Here is a 23,960-nt window from a genome sequence, read left to right on the forward strand (position 1 = left end):
TGCACAGCAGGACTCCTCAAGATCTTTGGAGGTTATTATCCTATGAGCAGAGCTGAGCTGAACAGAAGAAACAGCCAAGCTGGGCAACATCTCTGCAATTGGCCTCCTTGGAGCCACAAAGCCAGGTTCAAGATGGCTTTTTGTTCTTGGTCAGCATCACGGTGCCTTTGCATTTGTGCACTGCCCCAGAATGGGGATAGCATCTCTGAACACATCTCCAATAGGAGCCACAAGGAACAATAGCCAATATCAAAGTTGCAGAGCAAGTCAAGGAACACAAACTCTGTGTTCTGCTGGCAATGAGCCAAAACCTATCAGTAGGTGACAACAGTGAAGAGTGGAAGTGAGAATCAGCATCAGGAAGAAGCCCAGACATTTCCCCAACTTAGAATTTTGAGGTTGCAACAACCCTTGAGTGCTAAATGCCACCTCTCACTTAAACACAACACTTGTGCTTCTTTCCCACCCTTGGACCTTATAACTCACAGTGGCTATTAAGAAAAATGATCTTGATGGATATATGCAGGTTAAGGAACTGAAGCATCTTAAAGTCCAGAATAGTGAGATAACATTTGGATGTGTTTCAGACTGACTCCTCCCTAAATCTGAACTACAAGGTGGAGGAGGTATAGCAAAATCAGATTTGCAAGATCCCATTATTATGGCCTTTCTGCGGAGTTTATGTCTCGGTCTGGTCTGCCTAATGGGGTTGGTACACCTAAAATGCCTCTGAAATAATTTATTTATTTTATTTTTATTTTAATCCCATTTATATCCCGCCCTTCTCCGAAGACTCAGGGCGGCTTACAATCTAAGCACAAATCAAATGTGCTTAGCAATACAAAATTACATTCATTAAAAAAGAAACTTCTTTGAGAGGCAATATTAGATGAAGTTCTTAATGTATTTTCTTGGTATAATAACCTCTGTGCGACTCTGCCTTCACAGTGTCTTTTTCAATCTTTGCCAATGCAAAGCTGGAGAATTCTGGGGATTAAAGCCCACATATTTTAAAATGGCTAAAGTTGAGAAACATTGCTCTACGGCAAATCAGTCCCACACTGACCTTGCAAATGTATCACTAACTTCATTCCTACTATCATGTCTCGTTTCTAAACCCCTTCCTGCCAGAGTAACCACTTGTATATAACATGTCAGTTTAATTCACACTTGGTAGTAAGCCGCAGATTCTTTAAATGTAGTTTGCTGAAATAAGTACAACAGGCCATGTTCACTGGAGGTGCCTTAATTGTGTTGTGCTGTCACATTTGTTGGAGAAAACAGAAATCAGAAACTAGCACTCTTGCAACAGATTATACAGACCTATTCTCACGTATTAAACACTGTGGCATAGATTGAATTAATTAATTAGCTCCCAATATGAGAGAAAAATAATACCAAGGCAAAAACGGAACAGCTTTTAATGCACACTTTTAGAGATGCACATAGGAAGCTTCCCCATGCAAGCATGTAGCAAATAATGAGGAGCATGTTACCAACTGTTCAGCAGCTGTGCATACAAAACAGACATTGTGCCCACAATTGCCCACATAGATCCAAGAGTAGGGGGGGGGTGTAACCCTGTTAAAGGATGCTGGAATCATAGCAACCAGCTATCTGAAAGGATAGGAAAGATTTTATCGCCTGTCCTTTAAACGAGAGGGCTGAAGGCAAGAACTATGTGCCCCTGCAGTTTTCACATACTGTTCTTCATTTAAACATTTAGCTTGCAAGTGATCTACTGTTCACTGGACTGTCTTGGGGCTGAAACATCAGTGCTTCTGCTTCTCCCCCATCCCTTTATCTTTTCTCCAGTCCCTGCTTTCCTGCTGAGCTTCTTCTAGTCCCCGCTGGTTTCAAAGATGCGAACAGTAGCCAAGGCTTCCTTTCACATGAAGTCAGCCAAGTTGCTGACTGCTGAAATAGCTGCTAAGCAGAGGCATTCATTTAATGGCCTAAGAGTCCTCCCCCATCCTCGTTCAGCACAGCACACGGTGACACACACAAGGGTGTCTGTTGGAGTGTTTATATACGTGTGTGTGTGTTGGAGGATGTTTATATATATATTTCAACAAACACCTGTGTGTAGGTGTGTATGAATACACACATGCCACACACACTTCTCTCTGGGTTATTACAAGCTTTGTATAACAGCTGGAAAAGATATTAAATGATACATCTTGCATATTAATCTCAATGAAGCAGGAAAACGTGGGTTGTTCTTTGTGTATCATTTCATCCTATTGATTTCACAGCTCCAATTGTCTGGTTTTGAATCTCACATCCACTTATGCAAGGACAGGATTACAAAGAAAAATCACTGTTGCATTCATAGTGAATAAAGTTTATTGTTTTAAATAGTACGAGCTAGTGGCTAAGATTTCCTACAATGTAGGGAAAAATAGTTTTCAACATAAAAAGCTCAAATCAGGTAAAAAGAGGCAGAAAATATTACAGGTAGTTCTTGACTTACAATGGATCATTTAGTTGTAACGGTTGCAATTGCACTGAAAAAAGTGACTTATGTCCAGTTTCATATTTACAACCTTTGCAGCATCCCCACGATCATGTGATCAAAATTCAGATGCTTGGCAACCGGTTCATATTTATGACCTTTGTTGTGTCCCAAGGTCATGTGATTACCTTTTGCGACCTCCTGACAAGCAAAGTCAATGGGGAAGCCAGATTCACTTTACAACCAGGTTACTAATTTATCAACTGCAGTAATTCACTTAACTAATATGGCAAGAAAGGTTGTAAAATGGGGCAAAACTCACTTAACAACAGAAATTTTGAGTACAACTGTGGTCTTATGTTGAGGACTACCTGTACCTTAATGCAAAGTCATCACTAAAAGCCAACATGGGTTTGTCAAAAACAGATCATGCCGTACAAATATTATTGCACTCTTTGACCAAGTGACAAAATTAGTGGACCAGAGGAATGCTGTAGATATAATTTACTTGGACTTCAGTAAAGCATTTGATAAAGTAGATCACAACCTACTACTTGATAAGATAGAAAAATGTGGGTTAGACAGCATCACCACCAGATGGATTCGTAGCTGGCTGACAGGCCGTACTCACCGAGTGGTTCTCAATGGAACTGCATCTACATGGAAGGAAGTGTGTAGTGGGGTGCCCCAGGGCTCTGTTCTGGGCCCAGTGCTCTTCAACATCTTCATCAACGATTTGGATGAGGGGATAGATGGGGAACTCATCAAATTTTCAGATGACACCGAGCTGGCAGGAATAGCCAACACTCCAGAAGATAGGCTTAAGATACAGAAGGATCTGGACAGACTTGAACACTGGGCACTATCTAACAAAATGAAATTCAATGGTGACAAAAGTAAGGTTCTACATTTAGGCAGGAAAAATCAAATGCACAGGTATAGTATAGGTGGTACCTTGCTCAATAGTAGTAACTGTGAGAGGGATCTCGGAGTCCTAGTGGACAATCACTTCAATATGAGCCAGCAGTGTGCTGCAGCTGCCAAAAAAGCCAACACGGTGCTAGGCTGCATTAACAGAGGGATAGAATCAAGATCACGTGAAGTACTAATACCACTTTACAATGCCTTGGTAAGGCCATACCTGGAATACTGCATCCAGTTTTGGTCACCACGATGTAAAAAAGATGTTGAGACTTTAGAAAGAGTACAGAGAAGAGCAACAAATATGATTGGGGGACTGGAGGCTAAAACATATAAGGAACGGTTGCTGGAATTGGGTATCTAGTTTAACGAAGAGAAGGGTGAGGGGTGACATGATAGCAGTGTTCCAATATCTCAGGGGCTGCCACAAAGAAGAGGGAGTCAAGCTATTCTCCAAAGCACCTGAAAGCAGGACAAGAAGCAACGGATGGAAACTAGTCAAGGAGAGAAGCAGCCTAGAACTAAGGAGAAATTTCCTGACAGAACAACTAACCAGTGGAACAACCTGCCTACAGAAGCTATGAATGCTCCAACACTGGAAGTTTTTAAGAAGAGACTGGACAGCCATTTGTCTGAAATGGTATAGGGTTTCCTGCCTGAGCAGGGGGTTGGACTAGATGACCTCCAAGGTCCCTTCCAACTTCTCCTTCTCCTTCTCATTATATTATTATTATTATTATTATTATTATTATTATTATTATTATTATTATTATTATTATTATTATTATTATTATTATCTAACCCTAGCCCTAGCCCTAACCATAATTTCATTTTCATTGTCCATGCGATTTTCCCATGTATTTTATTGCAGCTGAAAAAGGACTCAGAACAAAAAGCTGTTACGTTCTTTCCTTGGAGAACCTCCTATAATCTACCCCTAACATCCATTTTCAGCCCTAACTCCAAAGTAATCTAACCCTAACCCTAATCCCAGCCCTAACTCTAGTTTTCATTGTCAATGGGATATTCCCATGTATTTCATTGTGGACCACAAAAAAGTCCACATGAAAATCTGTTATGTTTTCTTTCCAATTAGAACTTCCTATAATATATTCCTAACATCCATTTTCAACCCTGACTCGAAGGTAATCTAACCCTAACCCTACCCTAACCGCAGTTTCATTTATATTGTCCATGCAATTCTTCCATGTATGTCATTGAGGCCCAAAAAGCACTCATAACGAGAAGGTGTTATGTTCCCTTTCTTCACACCATTTTTCATCCATGACTCCAAAGTGATCTGACCCTAATCCTAGCCCTAACCCCAACCCAGTTTCATTTTCATCATCAATGGGATGTTCTCATGTATTTCACTGTGGACAACAAGAGTCCAAAGAAAAAGCTGTTGTGTTCTTTCCTTTGAGAACCTCCTATAATCTAGCCCTCATACCATTTTTCAACCCTGACTCTAAAGTAATCTAACCCTAACCCTATCCCTAGCTTCACTTTCATTGTGAATAATGTTTTCCAATGTATTTCACAGTGGCCTAAAAAGATCTCAGAACAAAAAGCTGTTATATTGTCTTTCCTGTGAGAACCTCCTTTAATATACTCCTAATACCCATTTTCTGCCTTGACTCCAAAGTCATCCAACGCTAATGCTAACCCTAGTCCTAACCCTAGTTTCATTTTCATTGTGAATGGGATTTTCCCAATGTATTTCACTGTAGACCACAAAAGAGTCCAAACGAAAAGCTGTTATGTTCTCTTTCCTTTGAGAACCTCCTATAATCTAACCCTGAAATCATTTTTCAGCCCTGACTCCAAAGTGATATAATGCTAACCCTAACCCTAGCCCTTGTTTCATTGATTGTCAATGGTACTTTCCCATCTATTTCACTGCAGTCCACAAGAGTCCAAACAAAAAATTGCTGTCTTCTCTTTCCATTGAGAACGTCCTTAATCTATCCCTAACATCCATATTCATTCCTGACTCCAGCGTGATCTAACCCTAACCCTAGCCCTAACCCCCTAACCCGTTTCATTTTCATTGTGAATTGGATTTTCCCATGTATTTAACAGAGGCCCACAAAAGAGTCCAAACGAAAAGCTTTTATGTTCTCTTTCCTTTGAGAACCTGCTATAATCTGGCCCTCACACCATTTTTCATCCATGATTCCAAAGTGATCTCACCCTAAACTTAATCCTAGCCCTAACCCTAACCCTAGTTTCATTTTGATTGTCAATGTGATTTTCCCATGTATTTCACTGTGGACCACAAAAGAGTCCAAACAAAAAGCTGTTATGTTCCCTTTCCTTTGAGAGCCTCCTAGAATCTAGCCCACACATCATTTTTTCATACATGACTGCGGAGTAAGTAAGTAATCTAAGCCTAGCCGTAACCCTAGCTAGCCCAAAACCCTAACCGTAGTTTCATTTATATCGTCCATGCGATTTTTCTATGTATTTCACTGTGGCCCAAAAAGCACTCAGAACTAAAAGTTGTTGTCTTTCCTGTGAGAATCTCTTTTAATCTACCCATAACACCCTTTTTTCTGCCCTGACTCCAAAGTGATCTAACACTAATGATTTAACCCTAACCCTAGCCCTAGCTTCATTTTCATTGTCAATAGGATTTTCTCATATATTTCATCGAGGACCACAAGAGTCCAAACGAAAAGTTATGTTGCCTTTCCTTTGAGAACCTCCTAACCTCTAGACCTCACATTATTTTTCATCCATGACTCCAAAGTGATCTAACCCTAGCCCTAGCCCTAACCATACCCGTAGTTTCATTTTCATTGTCCATTTGATTTTTCCATGTGTTTCACTGCGGCCCAAAAAGGACTCAGAACGAAAAGCTGTTATGTTCTCTTTTCATTGAGAACCTCCTTAATCTACCCCTAACATCCACATTCATTCCTGACTCCAAATTGATCTAACCCTATTCTTACCTCTAGATTCATTTTCATTGTCAATTGGATTTTCCATGTATTTCACAGTGGCCCACAAGAGTCCAAATGAAAAGCTTTTATGTTCTCTTTCCTTTGAGATCCTCCTAGAATCTAGCCATCACACCATTTTTAATCCATGACTCCAAAGTGATCTAACCCTAACCCTAGTCCTAACCATAACCCTAGTTTCGTTTTAATTGTCAATGGGATTTTCCCATGTATTTCACGTCTGCCCCTAAGAGTCCAAACGAACAGCTCTTATGTTCTCCTTTCATTAAGAATCTCCTATAATCTAGCCCTCACACCATTTTTCATCCATGATTCCAAAGTGATCTCACCCTAAACTTAATCCTAGCCCTAACCCTAACCCTAGTTTCATTTTGATTGTCAATGTGATTTTCCCATGTATTTCACTGTGGACCACAAAAGAGTCCAAACAAAAAGCTGTTATGTTCCCTTTCCTTTGAGAGCCTCCTAGAATCTAGCCCACACATCACTTTTTCATACATGACTGCGGAGTAAGTAAGTAATCTAAGCCTAGCCGTAACCCTAGCCCAAAACCCTAACCGTAGTTTCATTTATATCGTCCATGCGATTTTTCTATGTATTTCACTGTGGCCCAAAAAGCACTCAGAACTAAAAGTTGTTGTCTTTCCTGTGAGAATCTCTTTTAATCTACCCATAACACCCTTTTTTCTTCCCTGACTCCAAAGTGATCTAACACTAATGATTTAACCCTAACCCAATGGGATTTTCCCATGTATTTCACGTCTGCCCCTAAGAGTCCAAACGAACAGCTCTTATGTTCTCCTTTCACTAAGAATCTCCTATAATCTAGCCCTCATACCAGTTTTCATCCCTGACTCCAAAGTGATCTAACTCTAAGCCTAGCCCTATCCCTACTTTCATTACGATTGTCAATGGTATCTTCCCATCTATTTCACTGCAGTCTACAAGAGTCCAAACGAAAAGCTGTTTCATTCTCTTTCTATTGAGAACCTCCTTAATCTACCCCTAACATCCATATACATTCTTGACTCAAGTGATCTAACCCTAACCCTAGTTTCATTTTCATTGTCAATGGGATTTTCCGATGTATTTCGGTGCAACTCAAAAAGGACTGAGAATGAAAAGCTGTCATTTTCTTTCCTTTGAGAACCTCCTAGAATCTAGTCCTAATACCCTTTTTCACCCGACTCATAAGTGATCTAACCCTAACACGTTTCCATTGTCAATGGGATTTTCCCATGTATTTCACTGCAGTCCACAAACCAGTCTGAACATTCTTTCCTTTGAGAACCTCCAAGAACCTAGCCCGAACCACCCTTGACTCCAAAGTGATCTAACCCTAACCCTATTTTAATTTTCATTGTCAATGGGATTTTCCCATGTATTTCACTGCGGCCCAAAAGAATCCGAACGAAATGCTGTTGTTTTTTCCTTTCAGAATCTCCTAGAATCTAGCCCTCACACCATTTTTCAGCACTGACTCCAGTGACTAACCCTAACCCTAGTTTCATGGCCCATGGGATTTTCCCATGTATTTCATTGCAGCTCAGAAAAGGGTCCAAACGAAAAGCTGTTCTCTTCTTTCCTTTGAGACCTTCCTATAATCTAGCCCTCACACCATTTTCCAGCCCTGACTCCAAAGTGAGCTAACCCTAACTCTAACCCTATCCCTGACCCTAACCCTAGTTCAGGGGTAGGCAACCTTGGCTGTTTTATGACTCGTGGACTTCAACTCCCAGAATTCCTGAGCCTACCCCTGCCCTAGTTTTATATGCATTTCAAATGGGATCTTACCATGTAGCCACAAGAGTATGAACGAAAATTTGTTTTCTTTCCTTTTAGTTTCATTTTCATTGTCAATGGGATTTTTTCATGTATTTCACTGCAGCCCACAAGAAACTGAACAAAAAACTGTTATTTCTCTTTCCTTTCAGAACCTCCTAGAATCTAGAAAGATTGTGTTGTAAAGCACAAATTAAATAGCCTTCATATTGTTGTTTATATTTTGTGTTTTTAGCTTTTTTTCCTACTTTTCTATTGTTTGATGGTTTGCTTTACTGTGTTCTGTCATTTATAACCTGGTCATATACTGCAATAGAATCTACATGGGGCTACCCTTGAAGAGTATTCGGAGCTATCCAGGCTCCTTGGATGGTCCATATAACATGGCTGTGCCATGACCTACATTGCTGATTCCTTGATCTTTGTCACTGATTTGCCAGTACCTCTTCTGGAAGCCTCTCAACTGTCACCAGACCTTATGATCCTACTTCAGCTATTCTTTGCTTTACAGATCTGTGAAAGACGTAAATACAAGGACTGGTTGCAGAGTTATTTTTTTTAATTACTGTCACAACTGTGAACGGTCACTAAATGAGGCAGTTGCTAAACGAGGACTACCTGTATTCATTAGAAATCAATTAGTGCAGATCAACGAAGATATAGTATCCGCTGTTATATCAATCACCATATGAATAAAAATCTTGCTGATACTTTATTTAGATATGCATATAATTAATTATTATTAAATATATTAAAGGTTGAAAAAGATTCAGAAGTCTAAATATACAGTGGAAAAGCTATGATGCAAAATGAGGAGAAAATACACATCCCCTTTCCAGTGAAATATTTGCTCCCCTACTTGAAACGGTTTGATTAACATTTTCCAATTTTTTTCTAAAAAAGCTACCAAGAGATAATTGAACTAAAAGATACAAATAAATGGATGTGACAGTGAATATATGACATACCAGTAATTGAAATTTTTAACAAACTCACGTTTATTGATCAAGGAATTACAGCTATAATACTTTTTGAATATGCAATTATTCTTGAAAACTCCAACAAAATACTTCAAAAACACAAACTGCTTGACTTGTACAATGGATTCATCTCAAAGCCTCGACCATTAACTTCCCCCTTTGCTTTATGCAAGTAAAAACTGTAATGTTTTAGGTATAATTCTGAATAAAATCCCTGGATATTTACAAAAGGTGAACACTGTATCAAAAGTTTAAAAAATTAAAAAAGAATTGCATATGAAGAACTATCCCAAGATGAAACTGCAGTAAATAAAAATAAAGCAAATTATTAATTTCTGAAATTAAAGTATTGCAGCTTTATCGACCTGCTTAGCTTTGAAAACAGGCACTTTTTATCATCAGTTGGTTTCCATTTATCAGAAATATTAAATGGAAGCAGCTGTTGTAATATATAGTTCACAAAAACCAAAGCATGACAGCATCATCCTATTAATTCTAGTGTAATTTTTCCAGCACATGGCAATTGAGCTTCCACAGATAAATCAAAAGAAAGCAGTAATGCCCATTTCCTAACAAGCTAATTCTTAAATTTATGATTGCAGTGTAATCCTAAACACGTTTAATCTGAATCTAGTTCTGGTGTATTTCATGGTTCTTACTTCCTAATAAAGAACCATGTTTGGACTGGAAATTGACAGGCATGAGAAAGAGATCTTATGCCAAATAAGGAATAGGAAATGAAAGCAGTTCAAACTGTGATATTAAAATTACGTTGAATGAAATTGTTTTTTTCCTAATTTATCTACTATTGAATTTAAATATGAGTGCATCAAAATATATTTAAGGATGAAACCGAAGAGATGCAAGAAGGATAAAGACAATTTAATAAAAGATTATATTAAAAATACTTTGATAACACAGAATTCTTACTTTATTGTCCACTATTCCTAACTGAATAGTTTGATAGATGCATCTAGTCCCACAGTGGCTCATAATAGTTAATTAATTGCACCAACATTTACAGTGTTACACATCCCAGTCAAATTTTCAGGTTCCATGTTATGTCACCCAATGATTCATAAAAGGTGCTTTTCGTTAATATAAATATTTTATACCCACAATCTCATTCACAATCCAGATTTGTAATAATTTACTATGAGATCTATTGCAGAATAAAAACCTTCTTGGCCTGATACTCTTCCACTGAATATGACATCTCATCCAGTGAAGTGTTAAAACTCTTTTTCATACATCTAAATAAAAGGGTTCAGGTGTATTACTTATTATGGAACACCAAACACATATGAACATATATTCAAGATCCAGCTGACTTGCCACATTGAACTAGATGTGTTTCTTCAGTGTCCTTTAAATTCAGATACTGAATTTTTTTTTTAAAAAAATCTGTCTCAAAATGTAAAGTGTTCCATGAGAGAAGCACTATCCTAACCATCAATGTCAGGAAAATGATTATACAGATAACTTTATGATTTATCAAACCAATGGAGCTGTAGCAGAAGCAGTTTCAAACATAAAATCCTCTGGTTGGGCAGCAGAAAGGTGCTAGAAGAGTCCACAGGTAGAGGAGGACACACACCCAACAAGAAGCCATTTTAATCCAGAAAATGGACCAGGTTCCAGCGAAGAATTTTTCAATTGCAGCATTTTCATAACTACAATGAAAGGGAGTGGAGGTTACCTAATTTGCTGACACACAAATCAATTCTAGAAGGATGGTGAAATTCTATGAGGACTTATTTCAAAGAAACTGTAGTGAACTTCCCTGGATCCTGTTTCCTCACTCGTAAGAAATATTTGTATATTCAAACCCGTTCAGAGCTACTTTCTCCCAGATAAGATAACCCGTGCATAGAAGTCTGCTTTCAACTAATTTGTGCAGGCCAGACATCAGGAAATTGATTTTTATTACATTTCTTGTAAACCTATGATAAGAAATGCAGTTTTAACAAACCATTTCAGATTACAGTTCTATAAATGCCAGCCATCATCCATTATTGTTAATTTGCAAAGCAACAGTTAAATCTAAAACATTTTCTTCTGAAACTTAACTTCTATTTGATGTACCCTGTTTCCAGAAACACAAAGATGGATTTGGACTTAAGCTATGCTATAGTTATAATGTTGTGTGCTTAAAATATCTAATTGCATCATCTCAGCAAACTTTATATAACTGGCCACAATTATTTATCTCATTTTACAGGGAATTAGGCTTACACTGAAGGAATAATGAGTTGCCTAAAGCCATCAAATAGCTGGTGTGAAAGGTGAAGTTTAATTCAGAAGCTCCTATTACCATAAGCATCACCTGGCAGAGGACTAGGTTTCTTGAGGGACCACCTGTTTCCAAGAACATCTGCCTGCTCACATGCTGCCAGAACATGCATCTTTCACTTTTTTGTCACCTAGAGTGATCTCCCTCCACCTCCCCCAAGCCCCAACTTTTCTCACCTTTAGGGAACTATCAAGGTCTGACTCTTCTCTTAGGCATTAGGGGGCTGGTGGAAGTCCCCTTGTGGTTTTGTTATGTGCACAATTGCCATTTTATATTTGGCATTTTATATATTAATCCAGCCAGGAGTGTAATTTCATTTCTACCCCATTAAGTTCCATGCAGTCCTCCCAAATTCTTCTCCAGGAGGCTAGACAGTCTTGGAGTGGTTATGAAGGGGCTTATTGGAGAAAGAGGACCAGAGAGGTTCCCACTACATAAAATCAAACTGTACATTTGTTTTGAGAGACTTACTGGAACCAATGGGTAACAGTCATCATCACATAAAGAGACGCCAGGAAGAATACAAAGTGGAAATAAGCATAGCTGTATACAGTTCCTTTCTTTTCATCATAAATTACTCTCTGACCGCTTTCTGTCCCAATATGCTCTTCAACCTCAGCTGGGTAAAACAAATAGAAAGAGAAATATGATATACTTTAGATCTAAATCAGTAACATATACTTAGAATAAAGTTAACAATGCAAAATAACCCAGTGTTGAGTTTGAAACAGCTGTTTTAAGCATAGAATGGCCCTGCAACAGCTGTTTTAACCTCAAAACATTTCTGAAAAAAGCGATACAGCCATTTTGCATTTGAACAGGGTCATTTCAATTCTGAAACATTTTGCACGCGCATGCGCGCACACACACTCTACCTGGAAAAAATCCCTAACGATTATTTTTGAGTTAACCTAGCTAGGATTGCCTTGACTGAAACTCAACTAAAAGGATTGGGAAGGGGGAGAATCCATTCTTAAAGTGGTATGCCAAACTAACCATATTAAATTAGTCCCCTTTCACACTTATCTTACTTTAAGAGTATTTTTGCTTAAATTGATGGTTGCTGGTCTTTGGTCAAGCCATTGTGAGCTGAAGTTTAGGACTTCTGATCTTGAGCAATTATTAGTAGTGTCAAGAATGCGGACTGGAAGAGAGCCAAAGGATGTTTTCTGCAGTGGCTATTCTGTTTGATGTGAAATTTCACATTCATTTCTCCCTGGCCTTGATATACTTTCCACTTGTGGGAGGACACACAAATGCAAACTTTATTACTGAACTACAACTCTTCGCATTGTTGAGAATTTTCTTCTCAATTTAATGGCAATATTATAATTAATTCCAAAATAAAATATATTCCACTAACAGATGGGATAAAAATACTGTTTTCCATCCACAGATATGTTCTTTTTAAAGCTATGTCTGTAATCAACATGCTTGTGGTTATAACATATATTTTAAGTTTTAAGCTTCTTGTGTGGTTATATGGTTTTTCTCCACACACAGAAGCAAATCTAAAAAAGAAAAACTGCAGTGCTTTAAGATGACAAAAATAAGCTTTCAACAGAATCTTTTTAATACACTCGTATTCAAGTTTTAAGAGACTCTATATGCATTTGAAGTTTCTGAAAATGCTGCCATATGTCAAACAGGCTCTCTCCCACCCCAAATATGTGATAAACTAGTATCCCATGTAGCCTTTAAATCTCAATTCCTAGGGGTGAAGGCAAATAACTAGTAGCTGAAAATTACAAACTAATCCCCAAAAATGTATCATAGTACTTCTGTTAGTAATCACAATTTATTAACTGCAGCTTTAAAAAGAATCTATTTCTGTGTCTGTGGGAATAGTTTAAAAAAATGATGAAATATTTTTGTGAAGTTGATAGCACTTATGAAATCTACAAACCAATTAAATTCAAAGGTAATTAGAATTAGAAATGTAGCATGACAGTTCTCAGGTTTATTTATTTATATCCTGACGGGATGCGATGGCGCAGCAGCTTAATAATGCTGGAACTGCCAGCCAGAAATGGTCTGCACTCCAGCACTTCAAGCCCAGCTCCACGAGATGGGGTGAGTTCCCACTGCTTGCTCTCCAGCTCCTGCCCACTCAGCAGTTCGAAAGCATGAAATATTACAAGTAGATAAATGGACACCACTTCGGTGGGAAACACATACAGTAGCTGCGTTCATATGTGCGGAAAGCGGAAGCCAGTGCTGGACCTGGCCGGATGTGAGGTAATGCAACATGAGGCAAGGGGATACCAGAGGGGGAGCCCGGAAGAACCAGCAACCCAAGTGCCGCTAGTCAGCCGGTGTAAGCTAATTTGCTCCCCGTGGTGCACCAAGGATAAGCACACAAGTGTTGAACAGAATGAACTAGCAAAGTAGGCTATCAGGACTGTACTGTGTCTAGTGTTTGTAGATTGCTATATGCCGTAAGCTAAATAAATATTTATATCCCGCCTTTATTATTTTTACAAATAATTCAAGACAGCCAACATATCCAACACACCTTCCCAGTGAAGTAGGTTGAGCTGAGACAGAGTGACTGGCCCAAAGTCACCCAACTGGCTTTCATGCCTAAGGTGGGACTTGAACTCACAGTCTCCCGCTTTCTCTGTTTTAAAAAATACAAATCTGCACAGAAGAAGAAAATGGAATTCTTACCATCTCCATCAGGAGTACAGCAGAAACAACAGCGAGCTACCTACAACAGAAACACAAAACCAAAAGGTTTTTCCCACTAATTCAGAAACAAGTAAGTTAGCAGTGATACTCCTCAAAATATTTCAATGACACATTATTAGCAAAAGGACAACACATTTACATTTTCGTTCAAAGGACCATGGTACCATGATTTTTATACTGGCAACGTTTTCTTTTGTCAACAGCTTACATTAAATAAACAAAAGAAAAAGCTGAAAAGAATGGATTTTGCTCTTAGATTTTTTTTTCTTTTAAAGCAGAGGGGTTTTTTTATAATAGCAATATATGGGTGGTACTCCTTGCTAAATGATGCTAATTGAGACTGGAATTTCCATTGCTAAGCAATGTATGGTCATAAAGCGAGACACCACATGCTTGCATCAGTCTCTGTTGCCATCTTACAGAACTGAAACTTGTGACTTCCTTCTGGCTTTCAACAAGGAAAGTCAATGGTGAAGCCAGCAGGAAGTTGTAAGTCCTTGTCACAAGCTTGTCCTTTGGTGGCTAGCAAGGAGGCTGGCAGGCAGGTGAGTGCTATGGAGTGTGGCTGAGTGGTGGAGGGAATGGTGTGATGTGGGACTGCAGTGCAGTGAGTGCAGCACTCCCTCCCTGATTCAGGCTATAGAGCAAGCGTGTGGCAAGGCTGAGGGGTGCACAGCTCTGTGGTGTGCGACTGCAGTGGAGTTGTGGAGCAGTGGGCTAATGCCTCCTTAAGTAACACCAGCTGCCTGCAATTAGTGCAGGTTCGCATCCCACCAGGCTCAAGGTTGACTCAGCCTTCCATCCTTCCGAGGTAGGTAAAATGAGGACCCAGATTGTTGGGGGCAATTAAGCTGACTTTGTAATAATGCCGCTTGGGGTGTGTGAAAGCCCTAATAAGCAGGCATATGCATAGAATGAAGGCTACTGCTAAGCTTGTAAGCCGCCCTGAGTCTTCGGAGAAGGGCGGGATATAAATGGAATTAAAATAAAAAAAATAAGGTGCAAGGGTGGTGGGGCTTGGGGTGCACAGCTTGAATGTAGCTAGGCTGTGTGTGTGTGTATGTCATGTGTGAGTGAAGCTAGTCACCTGCTCACCCTGTTGCCCAGGGACTCCTTGGGATGGAAAGTGGCAGGAGCAGGAGCAACTTACAATCTTTCCTGCCAGTGTCCCCACTGACTTTGTGGGAAGCCAGCAGGGAAGGCCACAAATAATGATATAACCACGGGATACTGCAACCGTTGTTAGGTGCAAGCCAGTTGCCAAGTGCCTGAATCATGATCACTTGCCTGCATGGATACTGTGATGGGCACAATTTCAAGGACTGTTATTCCTTGAAATTTTAAGTCCCACTCAAATTTTAACTCAGTGCTTTTGTAACTTTGAATGGTTGTTGAAGAAGTGGTCGGTCAGCAAGGACTACCTCTAGTTAGTTAGCTATATAATTTTGTGTTCATATTTATATGCATATTAATAAATAGGATTTTAAAGATAAGTTAATTTTATTTTTTTTAAAAAAAGTCTGTATATTTAAAAGCAAAGGAATATGCCTCAGCTTTGATAAATGATTATTACAGCAAGAAAGGACATTCTGTAAAGGCACGTTTCATCTTGACAATCTCTAATTATGTTCTTCCAAATAACTATGAACACCAAAATAGCAATGTAAAAGGTTATGTTTAGCAGATATTCTGGTCTCGTAAATCCTTGCAAGATGCAGTTAGCAATGTTGCCATGCATATAAAGAGTCCTTCACAATGTGACTAACAGTCAAGTTCAGATGCAAGAAAGCCTCTCTATTTAAAAGCAGCAGCTGGAGAATTATGTTTACATTTCTAATCAGGAGACAAAAGAGCTTCTGTCACAGGGAAGAATGAGACCTACAATTAGTTGCCTGCTGCTAGTCTTCTCTTTATATTTCCCCTACAATAGTTCTTGTAGTGCTCTTTAAGAGCAAATGATCTAAAAATAACGCTATTATGGTATACTCCAGTACTACATTTCTGAGCTCTCCCATGCAGCCTGGACTATTGTCCTAGACAGCATCCATCTGTGCTGGCTCTTGCTTAGCACAAGAACACTGCTTTCTGATAGCACTGTCTGAAGTGGCAAACATGTGATACCACATGTTGCAACTTTGACATTGCTGCTAGTCCAAACAAGGTGGAAAGGATAACAATGACAGCAACATTATGGAAGTCAATAAAATAGATCAATACCCAATGTCCCAGACAAGACATTGAGGCCTTTTTGAAATATCTATTTGAATGCTAACATTTCAGTAGCACCTGCAAAAAGAACCAACTGGTAGGATATTAACATAAAAACTGGTTTTAGATCTTTTGTTAATTAAAACAAGTTGGCAGCCACAGACACTAAAAACTGAATTGTGTTTATACAAGCCAACCCAAAGTGAAGATAGTTGGTATGTTGACTTGCCCTGGAAATATGAGGCAGCACAGGTATAATATTAGGACACTGAATATTATGGCTTGACCTCCTTGAAATTATAATGCTGCATTTTATTTTTTCCTTCTCCACATAACATAGAAGGGACTGTGGACCACTAATAGAACCAGTATCTACACATCCACCCTAGTATAAAATACATTTACCACCTCTCTAAATTCTATTGTTTTTTCTTCTAAGCAAACAGCCTGCATCCACAATATTTAGAATCCCGCTCAGCAAAAACTGTCTAGTTTTCATAATATATGAAACTATGTTAAATTGCTAGATGAGCTCCAGTAGGTAGTAATAGAGCAAATAAAATATTTAAGAACTATAATAATAAAACATGAAAATATGCAAGTCTCTGTATGATAATTTCTTACATTGTTATAATCTCTGAATCCAAATCTTTCTCCTGAAAGAATACAACACTATAATCTTATCTTATAGTTATTTGCTACTATACATCAAAGTAGGGATCACTTTTAGAATAACTAACCATGAAATCTGGCCAAACGACATGTTTGTGTTTGCAGACTTGCTCTAATGTGAAAGCTTCACTATGCAGACTTCTGTTTCACCAGGGGGAGAGAGAATTATTATTATTATTATTAATTTTATTTGTACACCGCCCTTCTCCCGAAGGACTCAGGGCGGAGAAGAGGGCATCATGCCAATAAGACAACAAGACTTAAGAAAAGGACCATCTAATCAGAAGAGACACTTTTTTACAGTTAACCTCAGCCTACCTTGTTTGTTGAAGCGGCTATATTAAGGTGGCAATTCAATAGCCTTCAACTTTGGAATGAGAGAAGAATCTGTTCTGATTTGACTTGGGCATCTTTTAAAAGCTAATCAGAAAATGGAGAAAAGGTTAAAGGGAAAGAGAGGAATGACTACTGTAGGTGTGGATGTCTCACCATGAAGCCATCCGTTTTTAGCTAAAGCAGAGGTGTCCAACCTTGGCAACTTTAAGACTTGTGGACTTCAACTTTCAGAATTCCCCAATCAATCATACTTTCTTCTGGCTGGGGAATTCTGGGAGTTGGAAGTCCACAAGTCATAAAGTTGCCAAGGCTGGACACCCCTGGGCTAAAGCAATGGGTTGTATGACAATGCTGACTCACTTCTGTTTCAGGTGTTGCATATATCCCTTTGAGTGCTTCAGAGCTTGCTCGTGTTGTTGAGGTCAAACTAGAGAAAAAGCAGAAAGGAGAGGCGGTTCTGTAGTAATATTGTATATTGATGTGAGAGGGATATTTTATTTGCCTAACAACATATAAAACAGTTTCAACAAGATGCCAGTTCCTATGGCATTAAATTTAATATAGAAGCTTTGAAGTTCAAAGAGCCTTGATTCATGTAAGCTGCCTCTTCCATGGAAAGCCAGTAAAAACTTGAAAAAATGGTCTATTCTAGCATTTTTTTTCTTCTGCTCAATTATATCTGATTCTTGGAGACTGCATAAGGCAGGCATTTATATTGCGATGTCCTGGGTCATGTGATGACCATTTGTGACCATCCTAGCTGATTTCCGACAGGCAAAGTAAATGGGGGAAGCTGGTTTTGCTTAAGAACCACACGATTCACTTTAACAACTAGTGAATTGCTGAACAACCATGGTAAAAAAGGCGCTGTTCACGATTCACTTAACAACTGCCATGGTTAGCAATGAAAATTTGGGGTCCAATTTTGGTTTTAAGTTGAAGACTACCTGTGCCTTGTATAGTAAAGGTAGCCCTTGATCTACCACTGTTTTAATGAAGGTTTGAACTTAGAAGAGCCTCAGAAAAAGTTACAACCTGTCTTTGGAGTTATCACAGTCGCATTACCCTGGCTCTTGGCCATCAGCTCATACTTGCTGAAGTTGGTGTGAACTTCCCAGCCAGCTTCCAACAAGAAAAATCAATTGGGGAAACTGGATTTGCTTAACAACTGTGTGATTCACTTAACAGCCTCAATAAAAATGGTCATAAAATCAGATCGGGTCATAGGAAGACTTTTAAAGGCTGCATTGCTTAGAAACCGAACTTTTGGTCCTAACTGTGATCACAAGCCAAGGACTACCTGTAGTTTTCAATTAAATCATTTTCCAATTCCTTAAATAAAAGTGTTACATATTTTTAAGTTTGATAGATAATAAGCTATGGCAGAAAGATGTCAAACACTTACTCCCCTCTGAGAAGTAAACAAGTATCTGTCTATCTGCATAAAATTGTATTACAGCTGAAATGAAGACTTACCAGGAATATAAAATGCAACAGAACAAAATAGTAGTTCCCAGCCCGGTCACCAAGTTTTCATCTGTTTGCAGCCCTTGGCCAAAGTTAGGCACACAGATTGTTATATTATTTTGATTCTCATCTAGGACTTGAAAAAGAGCCCACAATTAGCACAATTAATTCTATATTTCATGTGTCCAATTATCTACATATGCTTTAGCCTGGATAAAGATGTGTTCCCTTTTTTCCAATTCCCTCCAATTTCCTACATCTCTTAATTAGTGGAAGATCTTCTAAGTCTGTGCAGCTGATTTCTGAACTGTATGAGGCCTGCTGGGGGAAGAAGGTTTGACTCCTTTGATTTTAAAGATGGAGATTATTCATCTTTACAAATTACTTTTAAATAGGGAAAATATTACTGCAACTGATTGGGATTTAAACATCTGAAGAGATAACTTACAAAATAAAGTTGCTGCTTCTATTCCCTTCTCTTTAACTAGATGTATTAATTGATTATAGTATCTCCTACACAATACATTTTTGGGAGTTTCCAGTATGGTGATTTCAAAATGCGCTGGACATTCAGAATTGCCAATTAGCACATGCAACCTTAATTGGAGAAGGATTATTTTACATAGATAATCAGTGCACATGTATATGTTAATTTCTAATTCAAGGTAACTTACTGATTTCTGGAGGTTTGCTTGAAAGAGATGAGAAGGTGAGGTACATGACATAGCAGCTGATAATGCCTGACTGCAACAAGCCAGAATGAGGCTGACCTGTAATTTTAAAACAGGGTTACATCTGTGGACTTTTCTTTGGCAAAAAGGTTCAGTGTAAATAATATTGAGTTCATGGGCCTTGAATCTTAAATTCAGGGGTCCCCTTCATGGACAGAAGGAATGCTATAGCTGAACAGAAACAGGAACCATAGATCCAACCCTAGTCACAGAACAAAATGTATGAGGATTAGATCTCTCTGAAAGTTATGACAAACCCTTCACATTACCTCTCTCTGCTATACTGCTAGTCCATCAAAAGAGGGACAAATAGTTCAATTCCTGAATTATGTTTTCTGTCATCAAAGTATATTAAATGTTCAACAGGATAAAGTGAATCTTGAGAAAATACAAACAGCTGAGAAAAGTCAAATTAAACCTGAAATCTAAATCTCACTTTAACACACAAAAACGTACTTTCATTTCCCTGGAATAACCACACTGAGGGGAAAGGGTGATGGGGAAACCAAACACATACCAAGCACTAATGGTTTAGATACAGATTTAGTCATATTTAGAGCAACCTCCCTGAAATCAATGAACACAAAGCAGTTCTGACTAACAGAAGGCCCTTTCATTTCAAAGAAGTTGTTTAGGGATGGGTATTCCTTCCAGGACTTAGAAGATCCCTCAGAATCCCTTCAGATATTGACATAAGATTGAAGTTTTTAATGTGACCCACAGAAAATGATTAAATAATGGGGAGTAATCATAAATAAACAGAAAGGTAAAAAAAAGATAAAGTTGTTTCTTCACCTTCTCAATCCCTGAAACAATCTTTAGTTATTGCTGGTATTCATTTTAATAAAAAAAAATCTACCTATGCTTTATAACTACTGCATTTTATAAACAAAACAATATTTAGTTTGCAGTCTCAGTGTTAAGACCTGAATAGGCTCACTTTGGTCCAGACTGAATATGAGGCATTTTTTTCTACTATTGGTCTCATGACCTGACCTTCTTTGAGCATCTTTATTTTTCCCCAGTCTATGATTTGTGATAAACTAAGGGATTGAATATGGATAGGAAATGATCTCCAATTCCAAGCAATCAAGTCCAGAGTGACAGTAAAAGAAAGCTTGCTTACGGTGTTGGACACAAGGTGAAATGGCTACCATTGAAATAAGCAAGCACAAGCCGCCATTGATGCCAAGCAGGATCTTGTTAAACGTACAGCCATCAGCGCGGGTATAAAAGACAGCCATCACAACTAGAGCTCCAACAGCAACGGAATACAATATGAGAGTCACAAGAGCTAAGGAGCCATACCAAAGTTGATTGTGCTTTGTGCCAGATGTCCTGTTTGGGGGGAAAAAAGCAATTACGCATTAAACTTAAAGAAAAACAAATGATATTAAGCATTTAGAAGCCTCCAAAGGAGATTAGTTCATTAGGCCTATATGAAGTGGATAAAGAATTAACTCTTTATACAGAAAGATATTAGTCTTTAGACACGGGTGTTCAATTATTATTTTAAATTTATAGAATATTCAGATTAATGCATTTTATTAGTTTGTACTGTGTCTAGTTATACCAGCAATATATTGAGTAATATTTAAATTATTTCACTCTCCAAGAGCATGGTCTCATGTATCTTAAGGTAAAGGTAAAGGTTCCCCCGCACATGTGTGCTAGTCCTTTCCAACTTTAGGGGCTGGTGCTCATCTCCGTTTCAAAGCCGAAGAGCCAGCGCTTGTCCGAAGACGTCTCCGTGGTCATGTGGCCGGCATGACTAGACGCCAAAGGCGCACGGAACGCTGTTACCTTCCCACCGTAGTGGTCCCTATTTTTCTACTTGCATTTTTACGTGCTTTCGAACTGCTAGGTTGGCAGAAGCTGGGACGAGTAACAGGCGCTCACTCTGTTACGCGACACTCGGGATTAAAGTTAGGTTTCTCTTGAAATGTGCTGGGGAGATGGGAAATAAAACCTGGGGACAGATCGGTGATTTCCCAGGTCAGCTTAAAGATGCATATTTCTAAAAAGATGTTATATGTCTTTAATATTTAAAGGAATGTATGTGGGATATGTACACAAATTAACTTGTAATCAATATGGTGAAACTTTCAAGGCTAAAAATGACACTGCTTTGTTTTATAAAAATTAAAATGATTAAGACAATCAAAAGTTTACTTCAGGATATATTTGGAAAGACTAAAGCTATTTCTTCTAAATTTAGAGAATACATTAACAAGATCCAAGAACCTTGAAAAATGTCTATGTAAGGAAGTTAGGACAGTTCAGTAATTGTTAAACCCCATAAAGATTTAGATTTTATCTGTCGATTGAGATTTTAGCTCTCTTATGAATGTCACACATTTTTAAAAACCGAAACTAAGAGAACCAGCTGAGGAAATATTGTAGCAAGCTTGTTTGGCCAAGTGAAAAGTACAACAGGCAATAAATAGGAAGTAAGATATATAAAAAGCTACAAACAAAGGAAGAGAGAAACAAAGAAACAATTGAAGAGAGAAACTGAACAAGAATGCCTGCTGTAAAAAGGCAGATCAACTGTGATTTTGATTTTTTAAAAATTTTTAAAAATAGAATTCAGCTAAAAGGACACTTCCTCTTACAGTATATGCAGGCATGAAAGAAACCTACCAGTTTTTATTCCATTTGTGTGCAAATTCTACAAGGAGGATAAGCTGAATGATGATGAAGAGGAAGCCTCCTGTAGCACCAACGTAACGCCATGCTGCAGAAAACATAAAAATTGCTTCATTAATTATGACTCATAAAGAAAAATACCAATTTTATTCATTACATTTATGAAGCAATTAAATTATGGTAAGGAGGATACTCTTTAAATACATTCACCAGATAAATACATATATATTTGCTCAAAAAATATTTCACCAAATCATGCTCCTTTCTAGCAACTACTTCTATGTATTATGGACTGCAATTATTACTCAGTATTGAGAAACACAGGATAGCAATAATTATTATTAAATTTTAAAAACAGGTTCCCATTATATAATGTAGGGGTCTTCAAACTCAGCCCTTTTATGACTCATGGACTTCAACTCCCAGAATTCTTCAGCCAAGCACATTGTCTGAGGAATTCTGGAAGTTGAAGTCCATGAGTCATAAAAGGGCCGAGTTTGAAGACCCTTGATATAATGCATGAATATTAAAAACTAAAGACTGCACACATAACATTAAAGGACTATGTCTATGGAGATTCTCAGTCATCCAGGTCATAGTTATCCCAAAGGTGCTTTTTCACGAGGCAACTGGACTGATCCAAGAAGCTGAAGAATCAAAACGTCTTCAAAGAAAAACAAGAAAGTCCAGTTGCCTCACGAAAAAGCATCTTTGGGATAACATTAAAGGAATACACAGACACAGAAACACACACAAAGAGACACCTATAGCAAATTAAATTACTTCACAAAACTGCAGATTTTTTTTAATAAAAAATACTTTAGTCATTTTATACTTAAAACAAAAGGTTAAAAAAATGCACGAGTCCTAAAAAGTCTTTATATAAATACATTCCAAATTATGGAATGTAATTATAAATTATAAATACATTACAAATTTTCCAACATATAGGGACTGTCACCCAAACAACAGAAATAAAGCATTTATTGTTTTATGAGACCCTCAAATCATCCCAAATATTTCCATCTTCATAATGAAGTTCATTGTCTACTCTCATAGTTTATTCACAGGGGAAAACAGAGAAAAGGACAATCTGTAATAGCCTTCTTTTTTGCCTCTAAGATATTTTGGGTTTGGGCCATACTGGCAGAGAATTATTGGAGGTTGCCTTCAATACATTTGGAAAGACCCAAGTAATGGAAAGCTACTCTACAATTAAAGCAGCTCCTGTTCACAGATAAAATTTGCTATTGGCAATGCACATTATGTCACACTCAACAAGAATTCAAGGAGTGCCAGTGCAATTACAGAAGCAACTAAATGCAGGGAGTGGTTGTCCTGCTGGTTGCATTTAGGTTAGAGGACATTATGGCCTATAATTTTAGATAAGCGAGAAAAAGCTTTCTGCAGTGAATATTCATAATGAAGGCTGATATTTTATGCTATGCTAGTATCAAGTTTGCTCTCCAGATTCTGGGCAATGAATTGAATGAGTAAAAGAATGAACTAGTTAATTCAGTGTTCAAAGAGCTACAAGTCTCAGATTTGAAAAAAAGCTGCTCTTTTTGAAGAAATGCAGTACAAAGATAATACCTTGCAACTTCTGTCAGTTATTCAGCTTAAAAGTGGAAATGGTTTGAAAAAGGTTTCTGATCATAAATATCATGTTAAATGGATTAAAAAACACTGTTAAATTTAGTATGTCACCCAGGGTCACTAACTTGATAAATAGATAAAATTCAAAAATCAAGATTGTGCTACACGAGTCCTTGAGCACTCTATTTTCTCCCCCCCCCCCCCAGAGTTTGGACT

General features: G+C 38.1%; 1 protein-coding gene across 3 annotated transcripts in view; it reads right to left on the reverse strand.

Moving 5' to 3' along the window:
• Nucleotides 1-9,103: 9,103 nt before the first annotated feature.
• The window catches only part of SERINC5 (serine incorporator 5), a 33,109-nt gene continuing 18,252 nt past the window's right edge, over nucleotides 9,104-23,960 (reverse strand). For 2 of the 3 annotated variants that reach the window (XM_083356542.1, XM_083356544.1), the window contains 8 exons: nucleotides 22,143-22,236; nucleotides 20,626-20,837; nucleotides 19,443-19,538; nucleotides 18,778-18,904; nucleotides 17,662-17,728; nucleotides 14,065-14,104; nucleotides 11,866-12,013; nucleotides 9,104-10,774 (listed from right to left, as the gene is read on the reverse strand). In XM_083356542.1, the coding sequence (XP_083212668.1) occupies nucleotides 10,627-10,774; nucleotides 11,866-12,013; nucleotides 14,065-14,104; nucleotides 17,662-17,728; nucleotides 18,778-18,904; nucleotides 19,443-19,538; nucleotides 20,626-20,837; nucleotides 22,143-22,236 (932 nt within the window). In that variant the 3' untranslated portion in view covers nucleotides 9,104-10,626. The other variant, XM_083356543.1, reaches the window with a different exon arrangement.

Source organism: Vipera ursinii (assembly GCF_947247035.1).
Source record: "Vipera ursinii genome assembly, chromosome: 2".
Taxonomy (NCBI): domain Eukaryota; kingdom Metazoa; phylum Chordata; class Lepidosauria; order Squamata; family Viperidae; genus Vipera; species Vipera ursinii.